This window comes from Pomacea canaliculata, linkage group LG14, assembly GCF_003073045.1.
Source record: "Pomacea canaliculata isolate SZHN2017 linkage group LG14, ASM307304v1, whole genome shotgun sequence".
In the NCBI taxonomy this organism is placed as follows: domain Eukaryota; kingdom Metazoa; phylum Mollusca; class Gastropoda; order Architaenioglossa; family Ampullariidae; genus Pomacea; species Pomacea canaliculata.
The window spans coordinates 12,131,718-12,154,988 of record NC_037603.1 but is presented as its reverse complement, the minus strand read 5'-3'; the positions used below and the strand labels follow the sequence as shown (position 1 = coordinate 12,154,988).

Genomic DNA, 23,271 nt, shown 5'->3' with positions numbered 1-23,271 from the left:
AATCATATCAGGCATTCACGTCACCAATGAAAATAAAATAAAAAAAATCCTATGCAAACTGAAGGCAAACGTTCAAACTGCGTCTGCGATATAACTAATCAGTGTCCGCCACCCGCATCCCAACCTCCGCCTAATGAGGCACACACTAGCGCACCCTAGTGACGAGTAGAAGATAACACTCGCTCCCTGTAGGTCCTGACAAGGGTAGAGCACGTCACAGATCTTGATAAGTGTCATTCCCTAAACATTCTTTAACAACTGCAAGCTCGGGTACACCCCACCCTTCGCATCAGACGAGTGGTTAGAGTGCTAGAGTATAAATCGAGAGGCTCGAGTTCGATACTCGTGTGGCACAGCAAACTTTCCTTAGTTGATTCGACTGTCGGGAACGGGTACCTGACTCCACAGAAGGTTGAGGAAGGTAGGGGTGTGATGGAGAGGAGACGGACACCGCCCTCACTCGAAGTTGCTCACCATAAAAAGCTGCGTCTCTAACACCACCCTCATCAACGACCTAAAGGTTAGGGGGCGACCTGTACCTTCAATTTACCCCACTAACACCTCACCTGCCAGAAGGATTAAAAAAGAGCATTTTTGCGGTGATAAGACAATATCGTGGTGAACAAGCCGTGCAGAGGGTCTGTTGGCCGGCCGCCAGAGGAGCAACACTGTGTGGGTGTTAAAAATGTCGAGCGACAACAACAGGAACTTGTTATCGCCGGTGACGATTCTACTCTCGTTTCATTTTTCACTGGAGGTCATCGCGCTTATTTTAAAATAACATCGAAGAAGAGAGAGTCGCAAATCGTCGGCAATGTCTTACAACTTCGTGGACCTGTTTATCAACATCAACTGTCTCAATAACTCTACCACTACTCCTGCACAGTAAGTAATATAGTGCTAAAACATCTCAGATATGTAAAAATTGATGGTGAAGTAGCTTGAATTGTGGATACATCAGGTTTTGTTCATACATATGTTAGTTTACGGGACAGTCTTCAAGCTCTCGGGTGTTGACAAAGGTGGGAGGATGTATAACTAACTTTCTCGTGTCTTTCCCTTGTTGAATGTGTTTCAAAAGAATCTTTATTCCCCACAGATCATCTCGAGTGATCCATTAAAACAACTTGTAAGACTTTGTCCTCATGTGATAGTGTGTGCTCGCATATCTGTACCAGTCTCTCTTTTATCGCTCTTTGCGAAATGTGAGACCCTGTCTTGCGAGTGTGTTTACACGATGAACTGCTTTGACCTGTTGCCAGGTGGCTATCTCTTAGTTCAGGGGTGGGCAAATAGCGGCCCGCGGGCCGCATGCGGCCCGCCAAGTGGTTCTCTGCGGCCCGCAGAAGCCCTTTGGCAACACAAAAAAAATATTACCGAAAACAAGTTACGCTTAGTCCCTTCCCACGCCTGCTGCGTACGTATTTGGTTCAAGTTACATCTGTGAGCAAAGTTTTTCCTGCATGAATATAAACAAGCCAAAGAACAGGTCATTGCTTTCAGATGCAAACTTGTAGTCAGTTATGAGAGTATCTACCAGTAATTTTGAGCCAAATTTTAAAAGAATTGTTCAGCAAAATTTTATTCAGAAACATTTTTCTCATTAAATTGTGTGTGCTTAATTGTTCATTCTGGTTTTATATTTATTCCTACAGAGCTACATATTTCATGTGCTCATTATTAAATAAATGCGTTTGTTTACAATTTGGCGATTTTACGTCGTTTTTGTATTCAATTACAAGGTGCGGCCCTCGGACTAGTCATGACCCAGCAATGCGGCCCTCGCAACAAAAAAGTTTGCCCACCCCTGTCTTAGTTATGTATCCAACCAACACGAGTAGGAAGAAAATATTCAGTAACATCTCTAGGCATTTTTGGAGTTAAATTATTTGTGAACAAAACATAGAAAATTACATGAGAGAAGGTGAAGACATCATTAAATAGGAACTCGTTAGTTTGTCTCATGATAACAGAAAACATAAAGCTATTCATCCAAAACCAATAGCTATAAAAAAGAATATGAAGTTATTACTCCACAACTAGAAACTATGATAATAAAGCTCACGAAAGGTATTCCTCCACACCCACTAGCTAATATAATAAAGAAAATTAAGCTAGTACTCGACAATCAGTAACTATACTAATGAAAGACGCACAACTATCAATCCACACTCAGTCGCTATGACAACAGAGAAAATAAAACTATGACTACCAAGTCGATAACTATACAATGTTGTCATGTATTACAGTGACAGACGATAATAATGTTATAATAAGACTTTATGAACATGTCCACAAGTGGCGGGGAGGTCAAGAGGTCAGTGGCAGTTCTGTCATCAGTTGTACAAAATGTTTTCCTGTCCACAGATGTACAGACGAGACCAGCAGCAGACTTTTCCTCTACTACGGGTTGATACCTGCTGTAAGGACTCTTTCTGTTCTTTTGTATTGATGGTGAGAATAGAACTTTGGTTACTGAACGGGTTCCTGGTTTCCTGGTCTACGGAAATATTAATAAGAAGAACAGGTTGACCATCTGCTTAAAAAAATATTGACTGTCTGTACCTGTACACATCTCACCTGTCGTCTACCTGTTTGTTTATCATTACTGGTCTGCGCTGTGAGTGCTATCTCGGTCGTGGTGCTGCGCATTACAAATACTCATAATTATTACTATTATTAGATAAAGAATAGTTTATTATTTAGAGAAGTATTTTGTACACTGCGCAATAAAACTCTTTATATTTTAGTGCATTTGTAAGATGCTTATTTTTTGCGCGTCTCCAGATACTGATCACATTTCTATTCGCTCTCACCAAGAAAAGGAGGAGTATTCTATTGGAGGTTTTCTGGGGACGACCTGGTGTTGTGTAGTGAGTAATATTCTTCCAGACATTCTCTCTTTCGGTCTTTTTCTTTCTCTATCTCTCGCACACACACGCGCATGCACACTTACACGCACCTCTCCCTTCTATGTAGTCGCGTTTGCGTGCGTGTATACTGCAAGAGAGAGAGAAGGAAGCAAGGGAAAGAAGAAAAAAATGCGAATAAAGCAGTAAACAGACACTCAATGAGAAAGGACTGCAACTCTATAACCAAGAGGAACATTTCACCACTGATATTATTTTGTTATTTACGGAACATAAAACAGAGACTATAACAGCGCCAATAACACACAATAATAAAGACAATAACAGACAGACCCAGCGACACTAACAGAGACAATAGAGACAACAGCAGCGACAACAGCAGCGACAACAGCAGAGACACTAACAGAGACAATAGAGACAACAAAAGCGACAATAACAGAGACAATAGAGAAAACAACAGCGATAATAGCAACGAGAATAACAGACTGTGTTTATTTCTTCACAGCGCCATGGATTCCATGTCACGTCACTCCAGACTTGCCTACGCATGCGCATTTGGGGCCTCAGCAATTGTGGTTTATAGAATTGTCTTTGGCCAGGCAAAAATTATAGACTACAATGGGTCCATTACATGTAAGTACTAGACTACCGTAGACGTAGAGCTTTCAAATTTTAATTATAGAAAGTTATCCTTCATGTACAGGTGAAACTCAAAGTAGTCCAGAAACAGTTCAATATTCAAACTTCACCACTTCATAAACTTCTTACACTGAGTCAAACTAAACATTTTAATTCCGCAGCGTTCCTCAACCTGGTCTACATGTTCGTGTACGGAATGACCTTTCTGCCAGTCTTTGTCAGTCTCACCATGGGATCAGTCTTCGGGTACGGACTGGGGGCCTTGTACGTGTGGCTGTTGACGGCAGGACAGCTGTACGAGCTGGCACAGTGTTACATCACAGCTGTACGTAACAGCTGCACACATTATCTCCTCTCTAGTTCTTTATCTAATTCAATGTAGTTTTTTTAAAGTTCATCTCTCGCCTTTTTTTTAAACAAATTTGATTGACACTGTAACTTGTGAAAAATGTATTCCTACAAGACGGTAATAAAAAATTTCTATATAATAAACATTTATAATAACATTTTAAATTTTCACATTATCCTTAAGCATGCAAATATGAAAACAATAAGCTGTTTACTATGTTCATCCATTACAGGAGGGCATAGTGCTGCTCATTTTTAGGAACGTGCCATGCCTTCTGTGCCTCCTGTACCTCAGCATCTCCATCCCGCTCCGCTTCGTGCGGTTTGTCCACGGTCATCGCCCTTGGTTCGTGTGGACCAACGAGTCCAGCGACAGATGCGACACACTGGAGGACATTCGGAACTCCAGCGACGGAAACTATGTCGCCGACATCTTTACTAAGCCAAAGGAAGAGAAAGTCAGGTACATCATTCATGACAATTGCATGCTTCCAGGAGTAAATATTCCTACAATGCAACTTTAAAAAACACCAAAGAGAAGACATGCTGCTGACGGCCCCAAGAAAAAATATTGACAAAATTAGTAGCAGATCTCATCTTTTATCTGTTTTCTCCTTCTCTCATTATTTTCTGTCTGTCTTCCTATCATTTATCATAGTAAAATTTATGCACTATTCATATACTGAAACATTGAGATTTTGTCAGCATCACCATGATTTGCTAAGCTAAATTTTAATTTCAAGAGCCATGGTATTATTTGTTAAGGGAGGCAAACCTTTGCAGGTTTTCTGAAGGAAGAATGCCAGTGATAAAAGAAGTACTTTTGCCGCTGATTGAGAAATTTGTTTACAAAAGAAAGAGAGGTAAAATAATTCACACAATCCTTCTACCTTCTTGGGAAGCCTGTGATTGATATGATAAAATCTTATGTATATTTTATTTTAAAAAATACGTATTGTTACATCATTTAACATTGTCCATTATTTGACAGTCTGAGGTTTGTCAGATTATTATACTTCCCAACATTTTGTTGTCTTTGGCCAACATAGACAAGTTTTCTTCTCCTGTTAAAGTAAGTTACTTTATATCAACCTCTGTCTTATTTTTCTGGCAGGATTTCGATATCCATCGAGACTATTGTCAATACTGTTTCTAACAGCCGTTGTGGCTTACATTGTGAGTATTATTATGTGTAATGGCTTGCTATTCAAACTATGTTCTTGGCCTGAAGACAGGCTGCAACACTCTCTGAGCAGTTCTACAAATGTTTACTAACAAGTTGTGAAAATCGTAAATAACTCAGTAAGTCGATGTTAACCTTTCTGTGCATGCTGATATATTTATGTTTGTATGTAAAGTATGGAAAGGGAGTATTTACTCAAATTAATATAGTGTACTTATAGGAAAAATGCATCATATTAGACCTTTAAGTTTTTTTTTTACAATTTTTTTATAAGCAAAGAAATGACATTAAGATTATTATAATTACATTTAATTATTTTTATTGTTTCGTGTGCATTTGTACAGGTTGCGTTCGAAGGAATGACTTTACTCCTGCGCTTTTTCATGGTTTTAAAAGAATGTGTGGACGAATATACTACAGATGAAGAGGAGAAGTATGAGCTGAAGCAGCTGATCAATGTTCTGATTGGTAAACGGAAATAATTTCTGGCACATGATTTTCTAAAATATCAAAATAAACAGGAGCAAACACAGGTGCGAATTATTGGAGTGGTGTCAGCAGGTTTGACAACAAAAGTGTCGAGCGATGCTGAGATACGATCCAGCACTGAACTGCATCAGACCTCCATCGTTTTGTTGCCCACATGTTTGTTCGGACATGATTCAAAACATCAGTATAAATAGTTTATACATAACTTACCATTTCACTTTATTTTCCCCTTAACCTTTTAATTTTTTCGCACAATAATTGTTTTCTGTAGACAGATTTTCCTAAGAATGCAAGAAATCCTCTTGTAAATAATAATATTTAATATAATAAAATATTTAATAATATTTTTTTATATTATTTTTAATATTTAATAAAATAATAGAAATAAATGTGTTTTCATATTATCGTTGCTCTCTTGTCACAATGTGTGGCGCATACATTCCACCTTTCGTCTCGTGTCTCATGGTCATGGCGCTAATCACTATAAGGTGATGTTTAAAATATATTTTGTGTTTATGTATGATATAATAAATGACATTTTGTTTTGCAGCAAGTTCTATATTGTCTACACTCACAGTGGCTGGCTTGTTCATTTTTTCCGCTCTGGGCATTCTGACCAACTACAGGTGATTATGGTCTTAGTTCCATCAGCAACATCTTAGTAGCGCGAAGTGTATTAAATAGAAATGTTATTAGTATTACTACAGCAGTAGTCGTTAGTAAAACAATCGTTTACTTCTTTGAAATCGGGTTTTATTACAGAAATCATGTGATGGAAATGTACAAGGGAAAGGTTACCAGCATACCTCGAAGTGAAACGACGAGTCCAGCCACAGACTGCGTAGGTATCGTGACTCGATATATTTACATTTATTTAATTTATCTAGATTATTATTTAATCTATGTTCATAAAATATCCCATGTTTGTACTGATTTATCATATGTGTATATTGTTATGACTGTTTCAGACGAGCTATATAAAGTACGGAGGTTATCAAGCTGCTTACCTGATCTGGGGTAAGTTATAAATAAATAAACAAACAGGGGCTGGACTGAGATCATGTTTGCCATAGAGTCGTTTGTTGTTAAACATATTTGCATATTATGAAATCCCTTGCGGCAGTGAAAGCCTGTGGACTAGTACAGTCTTATTAAAAAAAATGGTTGGCCCATGTTTGTTATTGTTGACTAGAAATATTCTTTTTCTTAGACTCCATCTAATTCCTTCTATTCTAATGCTGTCAAAGCACACATTTGTAAGTTGTAACTACCAATAAAGTATATGATCGCCTGAAAACTACTTCCACAGTACTTACTCTTCCTTCGTTATTTTATTTTGTTTTTCAGCTTTTCTGATCCAGTTTGTTATTTTGTTTTTACTCTTCTTTTTCTTTGGATATCTAATGCTCCGCTTCGATCTCGTCACAAACTTTCTGCAATGGATTTGGTAAGACTTTTTTCATATGTTTTTCTATTACAGTTCATGTGCTCTACATCACTTACTCAGTCTTGCTCTTTGTTTACCCAACAAAGCTCAACGGAATAAGATCCACACAGCCACTCTCACACCCAAACCCACTCTTCACTCTCACTTCACCAAGTCAAACAGATGATTACTTTAATTACAAGCAAATTTAATAAGATGGTCAGAAAAAGATTAAACTGTGTTCTTTCTCACATATTTTATTGATGGCTGTTAACTAGCATGTAATGTGCTGATCTTAATAATACTACTAATGATCACTGAAAGTGCTTACCATAAACATGTAGACAAAAACATATTAATAAACAAATTTACAGACACAACATCGAAGAACGGGCGCAAGATATCGCAGCCAAGTCAAAAGTTTTTTTTTTTTTGCAGTTCAAATGCTTTATTTTAGATATTCATGCTGTCTTGTCCCTGTAGGCCATATTTGTCGGTATTCATCATTGTCAACATTGTTCTATGGATCTTGTCCAAATACCTCTTCCTCCAAGATAATGGCTCCTACCTGGCGCTCAGCCACAGGTTTGTGTGTGTGCCGGTGGGCTGTGGTGTTTGTGTATGCGTGCGTACGTGAGGTTGGGATTTTGGATAGAAGGGAGAAAAAAAAACTGTTTCTGACTTGTAAGAAAGATAGAAAGATGATGAAGTGCTGGAAAAAGGCGGGATACAAATCATTCATTATTATTAAATTTATAATTATTTATATTTATAATTATTATTTATATTATTTGTTTTTATATTATTAATATTTATATTATTTATTTTTTAAATTATTTATTAAATTTATTATTACCTGTATAGAAGTTGAATGTCACTACGATTCTTAAGTTTGTTTTTCAACTGTGTATATTTTAAAGGTTGCTCTGTTTCAGGGGCTTGCTCTTTAACTGTGTGTACTTTGTGACCTTCTACTTCCTGTTCCTTGGTCTCTTCTCATTACTCTTGCGCTTATTCATGTCCTTGGTTCTTGGAGTTATCTACCTTGGTCGCCTGGACAAGACAATCATGGTGAAGAACTTCGAGGTCTTTGACCTAGGTGTGTGCATGCCTTCTATGGCGGTATGAGAGTCACTTTGACCTAAGTGTAAGAGTACTTTACAAATGTTTACTTTTATGTGTAAGAGTAATTTAAAAAACGTTTACTTTTATGTAAATTCACCGTTGGTCTATTTTATTTTAGTGTCGGAAATAATGGCGGACAGGGGTATACTTCCATCATTGTCGTTAATTCCAGTAAGGTGCATTTAACAAGCTCATTATTTTTAATTTGCAAAACATTGTTTAGTTACACGTGCCTTCAACAGGTGTTTAGTGGGTAGATTGACAGATTGACGGATTGTACAAATATATATACAGCGTTTGTTGATGCTGTGTCAGATGATGCCCATACTCACCACGATGATGACAATAGCATCTGTTGCTGATGGTCATGCTAATGCTTCTGCATAAACACATTTGTTTATTTTAGAGAAGAGTTTTTTGTGTTTGTTTATCTCGCTGAATACCGTTTACATATGGGTTCATATCCTACTGGTTTTCAATCACAGGATTCAACACCTATGTGGGCTTCATGAAGACAGACTGTGCCCACTCACATCCGGTGCTCATCGTGTTTACCAGACTGATGCTGCTCGCAGCTAGGAGTCGTGAGGTGGAGCTGCCCACCAGGTCTGGGTACCAGGCGTTGGGTGAGTTCTACGGTAGGTATCTACATTATCTACATATCTCTGGTTACACTTCTCTGCTTACTTATTTCTTTCACCTAAATATTAAATCTTTGAGTTCGCATAGGAAACAGGTTTTGACAACTGACGATAAAAAGATGTAAATATGGTTACAGGTTAACGACCAGATTTTTGCGTATGTCCTGCGAATACGATTGCATGACTAATCGTTGATGTCTTTGGTTTGTAAATATGAGTTCACCAATTCAGCATGTTGATAATCACAATTTTGATTGACCTTTTGTCGTCAGCTGACTATGAGGTGAAGTACGACAGCCTGGCTCGTCGCCGCTGGCATCTACTGTACACCCTACATTGCAATCCCACCCTCTGCAGCCTTCGGAAAGGTCACGTGGGGTCACAGTCGTAATGGCCTCGTGGAGATGAACTCGCGGTCAGCTGTTTCGTCTGATTATTCAAATCACGGTGAAAACATGTGAACAAAAGATTACTGTGAACAGAAGTGAAGTGTGAAAAGTCCATTGATTCAAATTTAGTGGAGAAGACATGGGAACTGATGAGTTGTGTGTTAAGGGTTTGTTTTGGCTTGCTTTGTTGTTTTTTTCTTTATTACAAGATTTTCATCATTGTTTATGTTTTGTGCATGTGAAATAAAAAAAAAAGACTTCACCAAGGCGTAGTTCTTTGAAATATATAGGGTAGTGCAGCAGTTCGTGGGTTAGAAGCGTGATCCACTTACTGACATGCACCGGACTGTACCTGTACCTGACCCTAGAGGCATGATTGTACCTGTACCTGACCCTAGAGGCATGCTTGTACCTGTACCTGACCCTAGAGGCATGCTTGTACCTGTACCTGACCCTAGAGGCATGCTTGTACCTGTACCTGACCCTAGAGGCATGCTTGTACCTGTACCTGACCCTAGAGGCATGCTTGTACCTGTACCTGACCCTAGAGGCATGATTGTGTCTGTATCTGACCTTAGAGGCATACTTGTACCTGCAGCTGACCCTAGGGGCATGCGACGAAATACTCTATTAGCTGTGTGTGACTTTGTCATCATCTTCTTGCCAAACACAAACCTGAAGAGGGCAGAGTGCAGCCAGCAGTTTTAAGGCGCAGTAAATTTTGAGCTCTTTCTATATATCTTTGATCAATGTAAACGAGTTGATACTGCACAATAATTGAAGAATACACGCTCAAACAGTTAAAGAAAACCTTTATCGCAGTCAGTAAGCTATTGCAAGCTGACGGGGTTGGAGAGGGAGTATGGTGTTTTACACTGAGCCAGCAACTAAGGCTACATCACAGCAAGACAGTCAGCCCTGTAAACAGATGCCACAATCAGAAAAAAGAACAGAGTGTTCGAGACGAGATCTGAACCCAGGACAGCCAACCTTCACTGTATTGGCGACAGGTGCTCACCACCAGACGGCCCTGGAAGGTAACTGGGAGTGGAGCGGAGAACGGCAGACTCATAGCGAGTTAGTTGTAATGAAAACGCTCCAGCCTCTGTCTATAAGAGAATTACTAGTCAGGCAGGTTCGTTCACTGACTGTGGTTGAACAATACCCAAACCCGTCCACTCAGCTGTGAACACTCGCGTGCAAATATTGTGCAAAGTACAAACAGTGTTCTAACAAAGAGATAACCCTTGATAACCTAGGAATTACCATAAAGTGCACTGCAAATATCCTGATGATAAACAGTAGCAATACAAGAGGTCGCCATCTTTGTGGCTGTAGTGTGGACCTGATAAAATATTTTTAAAGTAATCGCAACTATTCCAGAAAGTAGGAAGTTTAATTTCCCCGCTCCATGTGTTGGTATAAAATCTTGCGATCAAGCCCTGGAGTTTTATCGGGCAACATGCCCTCTGCTTATCTTGTCTTGCTCGTCCGATAAATATTTTACACATTTGCTTGGTGGACGTGGAGATTTATGTCTGTTCACAAAAAACAATTTTGTTCATGAGAGGTGTTGGGGGTACCTTTCACAGGAGAGATAGGACATTTGCTGGAGGGGTTTGAGTCCCTGTCACAATCTCTGCCGGTTGTGGAGTGTGTTGTGGGATTATTCTCACCTGGAACAACATTAAGACCACCAAGAAAAGCTAGAAAACTTGACAGCCATGTCTAACTTCCTCAATCTCTTCAATCAACTACACGATTGTAAATTCAATTTCAGCGATACCACAAACGAGTAAGTAGACATTTTGCTACTTGACTTACTATTTAAAACTTTACTTCAAGAAATCACCACAAGAAGCTTCTATTTAACTCAGTTTATGTAAGCTCTAAGTTGTTTATTGTCACACAAGTTAAACCTGGAGGCTACATAACATGGATTAACTAAGTGGGATACTAAAAATATTTTAAATGTTTGCTCAGTTTTTGTCAACTACACATGCGTTCAGACCCAGGGTTCAGTCTCACCATGTTTGTCTAGGTTTAAGGTTATTATAAATAATTCATACATTTCTTCAATGCTAAAACCAGATAATGTGGAGAATTTACCAACAATTGTGAAGCAGGTGAGCATGAAAGCAAGAACTTTGAATTTTGTTCAGTTTTACTTTTCCTTTCTCGTTCTCATTTCAAAAGGCAATAGTACAGTGGTAGAGCTCGAGAGTTCACCATTTCTACAAGAACATATAAATATTAATAAATAATGTGTTAGATCATAACAACGCTTTATAAAAATTCTTTACATTTTCCTTTATTATATAAACAAAATGGTTGCATTATTTACAATAACCTGTTCACAGATGTACCGACAAAGTCAACTACAGACATTTTTATCTCTTCAATTTGATACCAGCAGTGAGTGAATGTTTCAGCTCATTCTCAAAGTTACACAGATAAAATAATAAAAAATTAATTGCATAAGCTGTTACATTTTATGACTATTCTATAAAAGTTTCCTGCACTTATTTTTACCCCAGCTGTGGAATTGTCAGTATGAAGACAATAGAATGCTACTCACGCAGGCGGTGATAAAAACTCAAGTTTGAATTTTTAAATTTTTATAAGATGATTAGTTTTGACACTAGAAACTATTTAGTGTCCATCTTAACAGTTGTTTTGTGTATGTTCAGATGGTCATAACCCTTCTGTTTGGGCTCACGAAGAAAAGGAGAAGTGTTTTACCCGCGATTCTGAATGGCCGACCTGGTGTTGTGTAGTAAGTAAAGCTCACTCCACGCCAGCATAGAACAAATAAACTCTCATAGGTCTCTCTCTCTTTCTCTCTCTCTCTCACACTGTAGTATGTCTCGGAAATATAGGGACTAGAGTAGTGACATAAGAAAAGGTCCATCTGTTTGCGTGTACAAGACTCCTGGGTGTCTCAGTAAAAACACCAAACAGTATGGAGGGACACACACACTCACAGAAGGTTGAGAAGGAGCTTCACCCAACGCTCATGTCGGCGAATGCGATAAACACCCAGAAGGAGAGAAAGATAGGACAAGAATATGAACAGATATGGGGAGTGTCTCCTTGAAACAATCAGTTTGCCAAGACGACTTGTACTGCAGATAGTAGAGGAGACAGGTAGTCGAACACCTCTGATGATCTGCTTCAACCTGTCACGTGACTAAGACTGTGGTGCAGACTAAGACTGTGGTGCAATGTCTTACTTGCCGGTAGTGCTATGTGTCTCCTGCAGCTAATACCACAATTAATATGATTAATACCTCAACTAACATCATACTAAAAATATATTCCTTTCCAGCGCTATGAACTCCCTGACACGTCACTCTAAAATGTCCTACGCATGCGCATTTGGGGCTGCTGCACACGTGGTGCATGTGATTGTCATCAACGGCGACAGCATCATCGAATACAACGGGCACAGAGCTGGCAAAGGTACGAAGCAGAAATATGAGCTCTGTTCAGTTGTGTTTATACCTGTAAAACAGTAATACTGAAATAAAATGTCAAAAAATATTTCTAAAAACACTTCTACTTGAAGTGAACTAAAAAGGGTAAAATATTATTTATTTTTAATACAATATAATATTATGTAATATTTAATTTATTTTTATTAGGTTTAGAGATTTTCCTTAATTCATATAACATAAAATAAAAGAGTGTACGGGGCACTCTTACAGATATTTTATAACTAATTTCTTTGATTAATAACCGTATCAATGACTATATAATTTTGAAATTTGTGATAAGATTTTTAATAGCTTGAGAGAGCTGAGGCTTTGTTATGAAAGTACAAACACTAATATTCTTTCTTTTCACAGCGTTTATTAATATAATTGCCACGTTCCTATACGGAATGACCTTTCTGCCAGTCTTTGTCAGTCTCACCATGGGATCCATCTTCGGGTACGGGGTGGGATCCTTGTATGTGTGGATGCTGACTGCCATCGAAATCTTTCGACTTGCGCAGTGCGAGACTAACTTTGTGAGTGAGCTGTCCGCTTATGTTTTCTATTTACATTTTATTTCTTCCTAGTATTTATGTAAATGTCAAGTATAAATATATCCTGGCTTCACATATGAAACTATCCCCATAACGATTTTATGCTTTATTACCGTTTCTAGAGCAAAGCTGTGAGTCTACTTAAAATATAAATATTTATTACGATTTATTTTACAACAAAATCTTTTATCAAAGTCTTCTTTGACTACAGGAAGGCAGAGTGCTTCTGGTTTTCCGCAACTTACCTCCCCTTCTGTGCCTGCTGTACCTGAGCATCTCCCTCCCACTCCGCTTTGTGCGTTTTGTCCGCAATCACCGCCCTTGGTTTGAGTGGACCAATGAGCCATCTGAGGTCTTGGAAAACCTGGACGAAATTCGGAAATCGTATGACGGAAGTTATGTCGGAGGAATCTTGTCTAAACCAGTGTCCAAAACAGTGAGGTAGGAGTCACCTTATAGCTTCCACGAGAGAGAGGTGAAAGGTGAGAGGTGAAAGTGAAGATTAGCAACTAAGTTTAGATGTTTAGTAGTACATTTATATCTTTAATATATTTTATATTCTTTGAACAAGCTGCTGTTGATGGCATATCGAGATATGAGAGTATTGTTTTATTCCCAGAAATAATTTTCGTAACTGCCACATTAATGACAGTTCTCTCCCTTTCTCTGTTGACTTGTGTTCACCATGTTACACAGTGGTGCCTCCTACAGTCTCATCCTCTCCAAAACCAGCGGGAACTATGGGGTTGTTCAGTGTTCTGTCCATGGACACCATCTGACACTGTTGATCACAGCAACATCCTCATTGATTCCCTCTGTTAATAATTTTCATCTTATCCATCCATTTTTTCATGAGGAGTTCTACAAGGAACTGTTTTTGGGCCATTCCTTTTCATTCTGTACATTAAACCACTCTGTTCTTTTATTAACAGTTTGAAACCAGTCATGAATGCTTCATTACTCTAATGTTGACAACACTATGGGCATGCTGGGATGTCATCTGACAGATGCGATGTCTTCCAGGACAAGTAGCAAACTAAACTTGAATGACAACAAAACAGAAGATCTGCTCTTTTGTCCCCGTCTTTCTTTCAAGCTTTCTCTCGTACCATCAACCAAATAAGTAGGGATTCATACCATCCCTTGTAATATCTTCTGCTATTTTCAGTTGACATGACATGTCCATGGACACCGTGTAACTTATACTTCTCGTTCAGATTGTGTATTTATTCATAAAATGTTTGCTACAATTATGATTTTAAACGCCTGTTAAACTCAAAGCCACAGGAAGATTATCAACCATTCTCATCAGATGATTCAACATTTTCAGAGTCCCAGAGGGAAGAAAGGAAATGATAAAAGCAAACTTCATACGGCTGATTAAGAAATATATTTACAAGAGAAAGAGAGGTAAATTTGGTCATAGATACCTACCATCTATTTCTTTACAGATTTTATAAAATGTAAGTAGATAGAATGTTTTTCGAAAAAATGATATTGAAATACATTCAAACGCGTAGACGTCCCCATCAAATTCAATTTAATATTTTAAACAACAAGGGCACTATGATAAAAAATATGACCCATAACTCTGATCATCGAGTCCAGCGAGAACAAATATGTTCTCACAAATACCACTCCTTTGCACAAATTTTTAAATATTTCGACAGATTTACAAAGCTGTCACAACTTTCATATTTTAGAAAGCTTTTGCCACTTTTCTCTAGCATTTGTTAAATGAAGTATCAATTTTTTTCTTTTAATTTGGCTGAATAACTGTACATTCGAAAGTTACTTTTTAAGTCATATTTTATTTTATTTTATTTTATTTTACTCAGGTTATCAATACCCGTCAAGGCTCTTGTCTGTTCTACTGGTAACTTCTGTGGTGATTTATACTGTGAGTAACACAAGAAATTATACTCATTCATGGAAGTCTGTCCTGTTATTTAAACTCCTCTCAAAAATAAAATATTTGGAGACATTATTTTCTCCGTTTAATAGTAATATTTCATCATCTTCATAGGATCAGGCCAACTTATTAATTTCGTTTATCGTCTTGTCTGTCATGTAATGATTTTCGATAATGATTCTATAATTTGTTCAATCATACATTACACACAAGTACATCCTCAAGGTAAGCTTACAATAAGTGTAAGATCTTGTCTCATCAGCGCCAGCATGTTCACTATAGATGTAGAGATACTAAATGGCAGTACATAACCATCAGATGTTTTTTTCAGTTTATATATGGCTATTTTATATAAGAGACTGATCTCAGTGTTGTGAAGTGATTTGCTTTTAACATTGTTTCAAACATTTTGCTGACATTTATCTGGGTTCGGCTTGAGCAGATTGCCTACCAAGTGATGGCACTATTGGTACAGCTGCTAAGGAAAACAGAAGAATGCATCCCGATAGCATTCTACTTTTGGGAGGACATTATCAATCCATTTCTGAAAACAATCGAAGTTTTTCGTGGTAAGAATAATATCAAAGCATTTAAAATGCTGCAAGAAAAGAAGCTATACAAATGCTTCATGATAAATGTATCTGGGATGTGAGGAAGTGTAAATTGTATTCCCTGTTTTTCGTTTGATGGACTGACTGAAGTCAGCGTCCATATGTAGGACCTGAACTTTAATACTGTGATTGTTTGAACACATAGCATTGCAGTCTCTCTGTGGAATTACTTCTGACTGCACATCTCTATAACTCATCAAGCTTCAAGATGTGATAGAACCCAGAGACGATGATTAACATGTTTTGATATACTGTACACACTGTACTATGCCAACAATCACTGTATGTGACAATCACTGACCATCATTGCAGTGAGTGTGATATTGGCCACAACGACAGCTTTGGTGTTGTTCATCTTCTCTGCCTGCGGCCTGCTGACCAGCTACAGGTGAGGTTGTGGGTGGTCAGGTGAAAGATAAGGTGACAACACACATTTGTACCTCTTCAATGAGTGCGTGGTGTGGATGCTATATTTGTGATTGCATTGGGATTGTTATTTTGTGTATTAGTGTGTAACATCAGTAACAGACAAGTAGTAGTAGTAGTTGTTTTCAAGCTGAGTGTTTATGTCAAAGTCCATGGTGCTGGCAAAGAAATGCTTGATATAAATGCTTTATTGTTTTTTCTTGGCACAATGGAACATAAAATATGCTCACCTACATTCAGGGTGTTTTTAAGAAGTAAACCTTTATTCAAGACTAGACAAAAACACATTATAGTCTTGTTCTAGACTTTCTTTTATTTTGTTTTCTTGCAGAACCCATGCTCTTGAAATGTACAAAGGAAACTCTGTCAAGATTCATCTGAGTGTAGAAAGTAGCCCCGTCAAAGACTGTGTAAGTGTAGCATATGAAGACTTTTATCTTACTGCCAAAATATAATTTGTTATGAAATATTTTGGCCCCTTTAGTACATTTAAAATAAAACTAAGTTTTACAAATACTTATTCTTTTTTGGTCTACACGCGTCTGTGGGCGATCTTCAGGTCCCATGACATGACATCACCTGACAGTGTACCTGTCCTCTGTCGTGTCCATCAGATAGGTGAACATTCATGTGCGATAGTAGATGAACTGTAATTACACCTGCGAGGTTAAAGTTGGGAAGATGATTAATGCAGTGTTTCGCTAAAGACAGATAAGAACATCTAAAACTTTTCACAGCTTCTCGGGCCAAGGAAAAGGCTTGACCATTCCTCATTATTTTTAATAAATACTTCACAAATAGGTGCGTTCTGTACATGAACATTAGTCTCGTGGACTCAGTAAATATCGAATTAATCTTCTTATTATTTGATTCATTATATCATTATTAATTAATCTTCTTATTATTAACATTTTGATACTGCACGCTATAATGTGAAAATGTAGAATGCTATCAATACTTATAGGATGGTGCATGTATCTAAATTTCTGTATCTTATGCATGATCCAAATCTTATATATATATACTTAAAAAAATTGTTTCAGGTGAACTATATCAAGTACGGGGGATTCCAAGCCGCTTACATGATATGGGGTGAGATAAAAGAACATTCATGCACCAGTCAATTGACGAGTCAGCAGACTTGCAGTCACAGAAATATGAATAATGGAAAACAGAGATCAAGACAGGAAAGCCACACACACATACACACATATAAAGCAGATATAGGTGCCACATTCAGCAATACTAGTTGTGTGTATCTTCCTGTGATACTTTTTTGGTGAATATACCTGGAAACAACTTGTGAAAAACTTGTTAGTAATTAGGGTGTAGTGACTTTATGGAGATAAATGCATCCATCCCTTCAACCACTCATTCTTTTCTTAGTCACTGAGTGGAAGTAATATTATCAGATGATTAGCTTAATTAAATTGGTTGTTATTACATTATTGTTTCAGCTTTTATGATCCAGTGGCTTGTTTTCTTCTTGGTTTTCTTTTTGGTGGGAATCTTAATAAAGTTCTTCGATGTAAACCTCATCAAAGAATTTGTTAACTGGACCTGGTATGTTTTTACAAATGTCTGATTTCCTTTTTGCTGAAATCCTGTTCTGTGAACTGTCCTTTAAAATGTCCTATTTGGACCAGAATCCTCAACTTTTGATCAATGAACGATGGCAAAAGGCTTATGTATTTGACATCTAGAATATAGAAAATTACATAAATAAAATAAAGGTAGAAAGACAGGCACACCAACTCCCATGCTACTATTTCTAATAATATTTGTTTAATCCTATCTCCTCATATGTGTGCACACATAAATAGTAAAAACTGAACCCCCACCAAAACAACAACAACAACAGCAGAGTATAACATAAAGAAACAACTCCTGTAGGTCTGATCCAGTGTTGTACCATCGTATATACCGATGCATATTGTACAGGTTTCGAACTGGACATGTTCAGAACATCAACGTTTATTAATTAAGTAAATTAGTTTTGAACTCTACTTATAAGTCGTTAGCTTGTGGCATATCTTTGGCAGGCCCTACTTGCTGACATTTGTTGTTATCAACATAACAATATGGCTGCTGTCGGCGTTCTTCTTCCTGCAAGACAGAGGAGAGCATCTTGCCCTCGACAATAGGTGCGTATGTGTCGGCGCAAGGTGCTTGAGTGCGTGAGGTCAGCAAGAGAAAACAACAGCGAAGTCGTTTAAATCCTTTCTGTCCACAACAGTAACACAGGTTTGGATTTTTAATCTACAAATATGCTTTTAATAGTTTTTAATAGTATAATATGATAAGTAAGCTATATTTTAATTGATTTGTGATCTGCAGAAAGTTTTTAAAATAAAAAAAATTGTTTCAAAATGTGTAATTGAAATAAATTAACCAGTAACATTGGGATAATATCTACTTCAAAAGAAACACCCTGAAGCATCCAGTGATGGCAAATGTTATCTTTTTGCAGAGGGTGGTTCTTCAATTGCGTGTATTTTTTCACCTTCTACTTCTTGTTCCTTGGTTTGTTCTCCTGCGTTTTGCGCATGCTCACCTCCATGGTGCTAGGACTTGTTTACCTGGGTCGCCTGGACAAGACTATACTAGTGAAGAACTTCGAGGTCCTCGACATAGGTGTGTGCAAGCTTGTGTGTGTGTGTGCTGCATTTATCTCTGAATTTTAGTTTCTGTAGAAAGTATTTTAAATTCACACTTTTTTCCAAGCCCCACCCCATCTGGGTTAGTTTTACTTTTGAACCCCACACTCTTCTTACGTTTGTAAAAAAAGAAAAAAAAAGAGAAAAGGTAGAAGCTTTCTGGGACCTGTAGATGATGGAGGAGTGAGGTTTTGCAGACGGGCCAGAAAGTTTTATGAGTAGATGACTATATCTCCCCTCCCTAGGCGTTTCCTCGACTAAGGACGACGCAGGCTTGTTTGCTGTTTTTCTAACCTGTGTTTGATTTTCGCTGACAGGATTCAACACCTATGTGGGCTTCATGAAGACGGACTGTGCCCACACACATCCAGTGGCCATCGTGTTCACGAGACTGATGCTGCTCGCCGCTAGGAGGCCGGAGGCAGAGCCATCCAACGATAATTATGAGGAGATACGTGAAGCTGGGGGAGTCCTACGGTGGGTATCTACCCAGAAACTGGCATAATTTAATATCTTCTGTGGTATGAAAATATTAACAGCAGTGGGGATTTGAAACTTAGCTTTTTTCCATGAACATACATATCATCTACTTGGTTGGTTATTAACCAGCCTCATCCCTTTCTTGTCTGCAGTCATGGACCCGATGATTAAATTACAGATGAATCGTCGTAGCCTGGCTCGCCGCCGGTGGCACCTACTGTACACCCTACATCGCAACCCGAGTCTCCGCAGTCTTCGGAAAGGTCACGTGGATACGGGGTCACAGTCACAAGAGTAATAACCACGTAAACACGACCCCGCTGTCAGTATTGTCGTCTGCTCTCGTTCACGTCATGGTAAAAAGAAGTTAAAATGTGAAAAGTACATTTACTACATCCGGTAGAGAAGAAATGGCGTCCCCTCTGATGCGGGGCTTCCAGTTGTTGTTGTCGTCATCGTCACACTTGTTGTCATTTTTAACCAAATACTTTCAATAGAAAAGTTTGCATGATAAAAATTTTTGTGGTGTGGAGGAACTGAGGTGAAACAAAAGTATTGGCAAAGAATCGATGTTACTTTAATTGAAAGTTTACACAGTGCACACCGTTTGCTAATGGAGAACGATTCACTGATTAGTATGCTCTCTGTCACCTCTCGTTTTGCCAGGTGATAAACTGCCATCTGATCCTGTGTCACTAGGTGTGTTCGTCAGTCTGTCTGGGATGTCATCGTCAAATAACTCTTTGTACCTGTCTTGTTCTCGATGATTCGTTGTCGTGGCAATGTTTGTATTTTAATAAATCGCTTCTTGTTGTTCTTTGATTCCCACGTCGCTTTTTGGCTTGTTTCTTGAGCTGTTTCTTTAAAAAGTTGTTTAATTAGAACTGATGAAATTATCTATCGCTGTCACTCATACACACATTGCACACATACACACCCGTCTCAATCTGTCATATGCACGCATGTTCTGTAGTTAATATTACTGATTCTGTCTTTTCCTTTATTATTATTTCACATCTTCGGCTGACATTGAAGGGAGAGAACTACACATTAAAAAAAATGCTTCTTGTCTCCCTTCCATCATTATCTCAGTCACGACTTAAAGCGTTTGGCAACTAAAAGATCTAGTGGGAGCATCTTTCTTCATCTGAAGACTGGAGTAAAGCCAGTTTAAGATATTATTTCCACAAATGTGGTTCTTTTGCTTTCGAGATGTTTACAAACATTACTGATAGACAGAAAGCGGTCAAAATCATGACACTTGCACACATCCCAGCTTCTCCCCTCACTGGCGTCTCCACAATAGAAACTTATTTATGTACAAACATCTGTGTTATTGACCTCTTTATATGCATGTTTGTAGGAATGTATCCCGAAAATGAAAGGGACGCATGCATCCAGCGCTCAGCTTTAGCTAATTATCAGAAAGTAAACGTGTACCACAACAGTTCTTTAAATGGAGTTTTTTACTCCTGAGGATTCATCTACCAATTATTGCGAGATATCGAAACTTCGGCATTTGTATAAAGCATATGGATGACATGTTTATGCAGACATTGTATGTAAGATTTGGCGAGGTGAGTTGAAAAAAAAACTTTTTGATAAAGAACTGCAGATCATCATCATGACAATGACGGCGATGGAATGAAGACAGCAAGAAGATACCCTGACTGTAACGAGTTCAAATAAATGTGAAAGTGATATTATGGTCTGATTTGTATTGCAATCATTGGACTACGTGCAGCTAATGAGTACAATTTAAGAAGAGACAGTTGGCGGAGGAGACACGTCTCAGTTGACCAGCGATCACGTGACCTGTTTCGCTCCACGGCTCCCGCGCAACCGAAAGTCAGTCAGTTGAAGCATCCTGCTCGCGGAAGTCGAACATGAACAGTTGGATGTGCACTGTCAGCAGGGAAATAAAACCCTCGGGCGTACATGAGATCACAATTTGAGGGGGGTGAGTAGGAGTTAGGATGTGTGTGGGTGGTGTTCAACAACGCTACTCGATGCTGGAGCCCTCGGTGTGATAGGTTTTACACGACAAAGATCACCTGCAAATGTCTATTTATACAGAAATACGCTGTCTACTTTCCTGTCATCTGTATCTTTTCTCCCTCCCTATAATGCAGGTCTACTTGCAAAGGAAATAAGAAATTACATCTACGTTTACACCCTCCTAAATATGCGGACCACAAAACTGTTCTGACAATCCCTACCCACCCCTGTATTCTCTTTCTCCCTCAAACACAGAAAGAGACTTTTATTAAGTAGGCCTGATCCTATTTCAAGGGTGAAGTAAACAACTATTATTAACATCCTTATAAACCATGTGGAGTGCGAAAAATAAAATTAACTCGTTATAGTGCAATCACGCAAGACATACAAGAGAGAGGGAAAGAAAGAGGAGGGGGATTCTGTACTCATGGCAGCGCAAGGAAGTAACTCTAGACAAGGTGACATTTTGTAGGACGCAGGAGGGAGGGGATGGGGAGAAATTGTTAGTCAAATTCGTGCATATATATTGAGATTGTTTCCTTGCAGGAAAACAAGTCCTCGATCAAATTAGCTGTTCTCTTTGTTTTTCACGCTATCATACATATTCTCTTTTCTCTCCTATCCATACAGACGTCCGAGCCATCAGGTACCTATTCGCGTACACACTATCATAAGTCATTCAAAGTGATAATCACGCCAAAGGACGTAGAGATTTTTCACATAACTCAGTCATCGTGTCGACAACATCGACCACAAGCTGTGACCGTCCTTCGCCCAAAGATGTCGCGACAAATCGATGGCTAAAGCCCCAGGAGTCGACGCTAAAATGGTCCACCATCGCATGTCACCTTAACAACCACACCCGTAGAAAGATCACAGTCGTAATTCAAGCAGGTAACTACATTTTTATTTAACAGTGCACCGTGGGGTGTCACCTGAGCCGTGTCGACTTGAAACCCTTGATCACTCCTGTTTCCCCCCCCCACCCCCGAGTCGCCCCTCCCGGTCAGGGCGGGGGTGGTAGAAGTCTGCCTCATGCATATTCTGAACGCATAGACTACTTTCACAGTCTGACTGTAAGTCAGTTTTATTCTTATAGCCTTCGCTTCTGTTCTTGGTCCCGTTTCTTTCCAACAAGCATAGTGGTTCTAAGCATAGTGCGAAGGTCTAGTAAATAAGACACTAGTGAGATTTCGAGGTCAGGTCAGGTCGAGCACATGCATCAAAACATTGTAACCATTCACTGTCGATGACGCATATAGTGTTATGAATTCGCCCGTTATATTTTTAATGAAATCAGCATCTTATAACAAATATATACAGCACACAATGTTAGGACTTGCTCGTGTATATTGTTTACTGAAAGACTGGCCATCTCACCACGAACTTGTATCACTGGACTGCTTGCAGACGATTTTTTTCAGTGAACTACTAAAACGAGGCAGGAGTGTACAAAGCTTCCGGTTTATTCACATTCCGAGACTAGAAGGGAGAACTACAGCAATCCACCTATACACGTCCGTGATCTCACTCCCTTTCGTGTCTGTGAGAGGTGCACACCCACGGTAAATGTGCTTGGCCGTCATTGTAACCACACATAGAAATAACAAGGGTGGATGGAGCGAACAGAACTCTTAGAAAGACTATATCTCCAGACTACCTAATGCGCAATGACGACAGAAACTGCTTGTTTGTGATATAAAATGTCACCGTGGATCGCCGATTCTGGCACTGAAATCTCCACGCTAGCTCCTCAGCTATGCACCGCCCTCTGGCAAGATACCCGATATGCTATCATCAACTGACGCTGTTTTGGGCACAAAAGGCCAGGTGAAACAAGGTATGCATGTGCCAATAAAACGGCACAGCTTGCTTGATCTAATAACCTTCCATGAAAGCATAGCTCCAGCTCATCAACGACTGTTACAATGACAAGTGTATACCTTCTTGTATGTTAAGGCCGCAACAATGCTACACGCTGAGTCAAGTACTTACAGGACATTAAAAATGCATGACATCCTGGAGGGAATAAAAATACTGCTGGTGG

The 23,271-nt window shown here is 38.8% G+C and overlaps 2 protein-coding genes across 6 annotated transcripts; both read left to right on the top strand.

Moving 5' to 3' along the window:
* The first annotated feature begins 208 nt into the window (after window positions 1-208).
* LOC112555841 (stimulated by retinoic acid gene 6 protein-like) lies at window positions 209-9,373 on the top strand. 4 transcript variants are annotated; one of them, XM_025224378.1, is made up of 18 exons: window positions 211-885; window positions 2,368-2,422; window positions 2,788-2,873; window positions 3,376-3,503; window positions 3,671-3,834; window positions 4,091-4,320; window positions 4,394-4,397; window positions 4,639-4,720; window positions 4,972-5,033; window positions 5,385-5,508; window positions 6,080-6,155; window positions 6,292-6,370; window positions 6,498-6,546; window positions 6,877-6,976; window positions 7,439-7,540; window positions 7,891-8,054; window positions 8,566-8,706; window positions 8,994-9,373. In XM_025224378.1, the coding sequence occupies exons 1-18, from the start codon at window positions 815-817 to the stop codon at window positions 9,110-9,112; spliced, it is 1,836 nt and encodes a 611-aa protein (XP_025080163.1). In that variant the 5' UTR covers window positions 211-814; the 3' UTR covers window positions 9,113-9,373. The 4 variants fall into 4 exon arrangements, with proteins under 4 accessions (XP_025080164.1, XP_025080163.1, XP_025080160.1 ...); XM_025224375.1 differs by having other exon boundaries at window positions 214-885; window positions 8,566-8,718; XM_025224379.1 differs by lacking the exon at window positions 8,994-9,373 and having other exon boundaries at window positions 209-885; window positions 7,891-8,102; window positions 8,566-8,692.
* Window positions 9,374-10,531: 1,158 nt separating this feature from the next.
* On the top strand, window positions 10,532-20,047 carry LOC112555937 (stimulated by retinoic acid gene 6 protein-like). Of its 2 annotated transcripts, XM_025224550.1 has the most exons (17): window positions 10,539-10,905; window positions 11,471-11,525; window positions 11,801-11,886; window positions 12,439-12,572; window positions 12,959-13,122; window positions 13,352-13,581; window positions 14,471-14,550; window positions 14,979-15,040; window positions 15,495-15,621; window positions 15,976-16,051; window positions 16,421-16,499; window positions 17,133-17,181; window positions 17,547-17,652; window positions 18,132-18,233; window positions 18,560-18,723; window positions 19,064-19,223; window positions 19,379-20,047. In XM_025224550.1, exons 1-17 carry the CDS (start codon window positions 10,835-10,837, stop codon window positions 19,395-19,397), a joined length of 1,764 nt encoding a protein of 587 aa, XP_025080335.1. In that variant the 5' UTR covers window positions 10,539-10,834; the 3' UTR covers window positions 19,398-20,047. The 2 variants fall into 2 exon arrangements, 1 of the variants encoding a protein (XP_025080335.1); XR_003097564.1 differs by lacking the exons at window positions 19,064-19,223; window positions 19,379-20,047 and having other exon boundaries at window positions 10,532-10,905; window positions 18,132-18,333; window positions 18,560-18,659.
* Window positions 20,048-23,271: the final 3,224 nt, after the last annotated feature.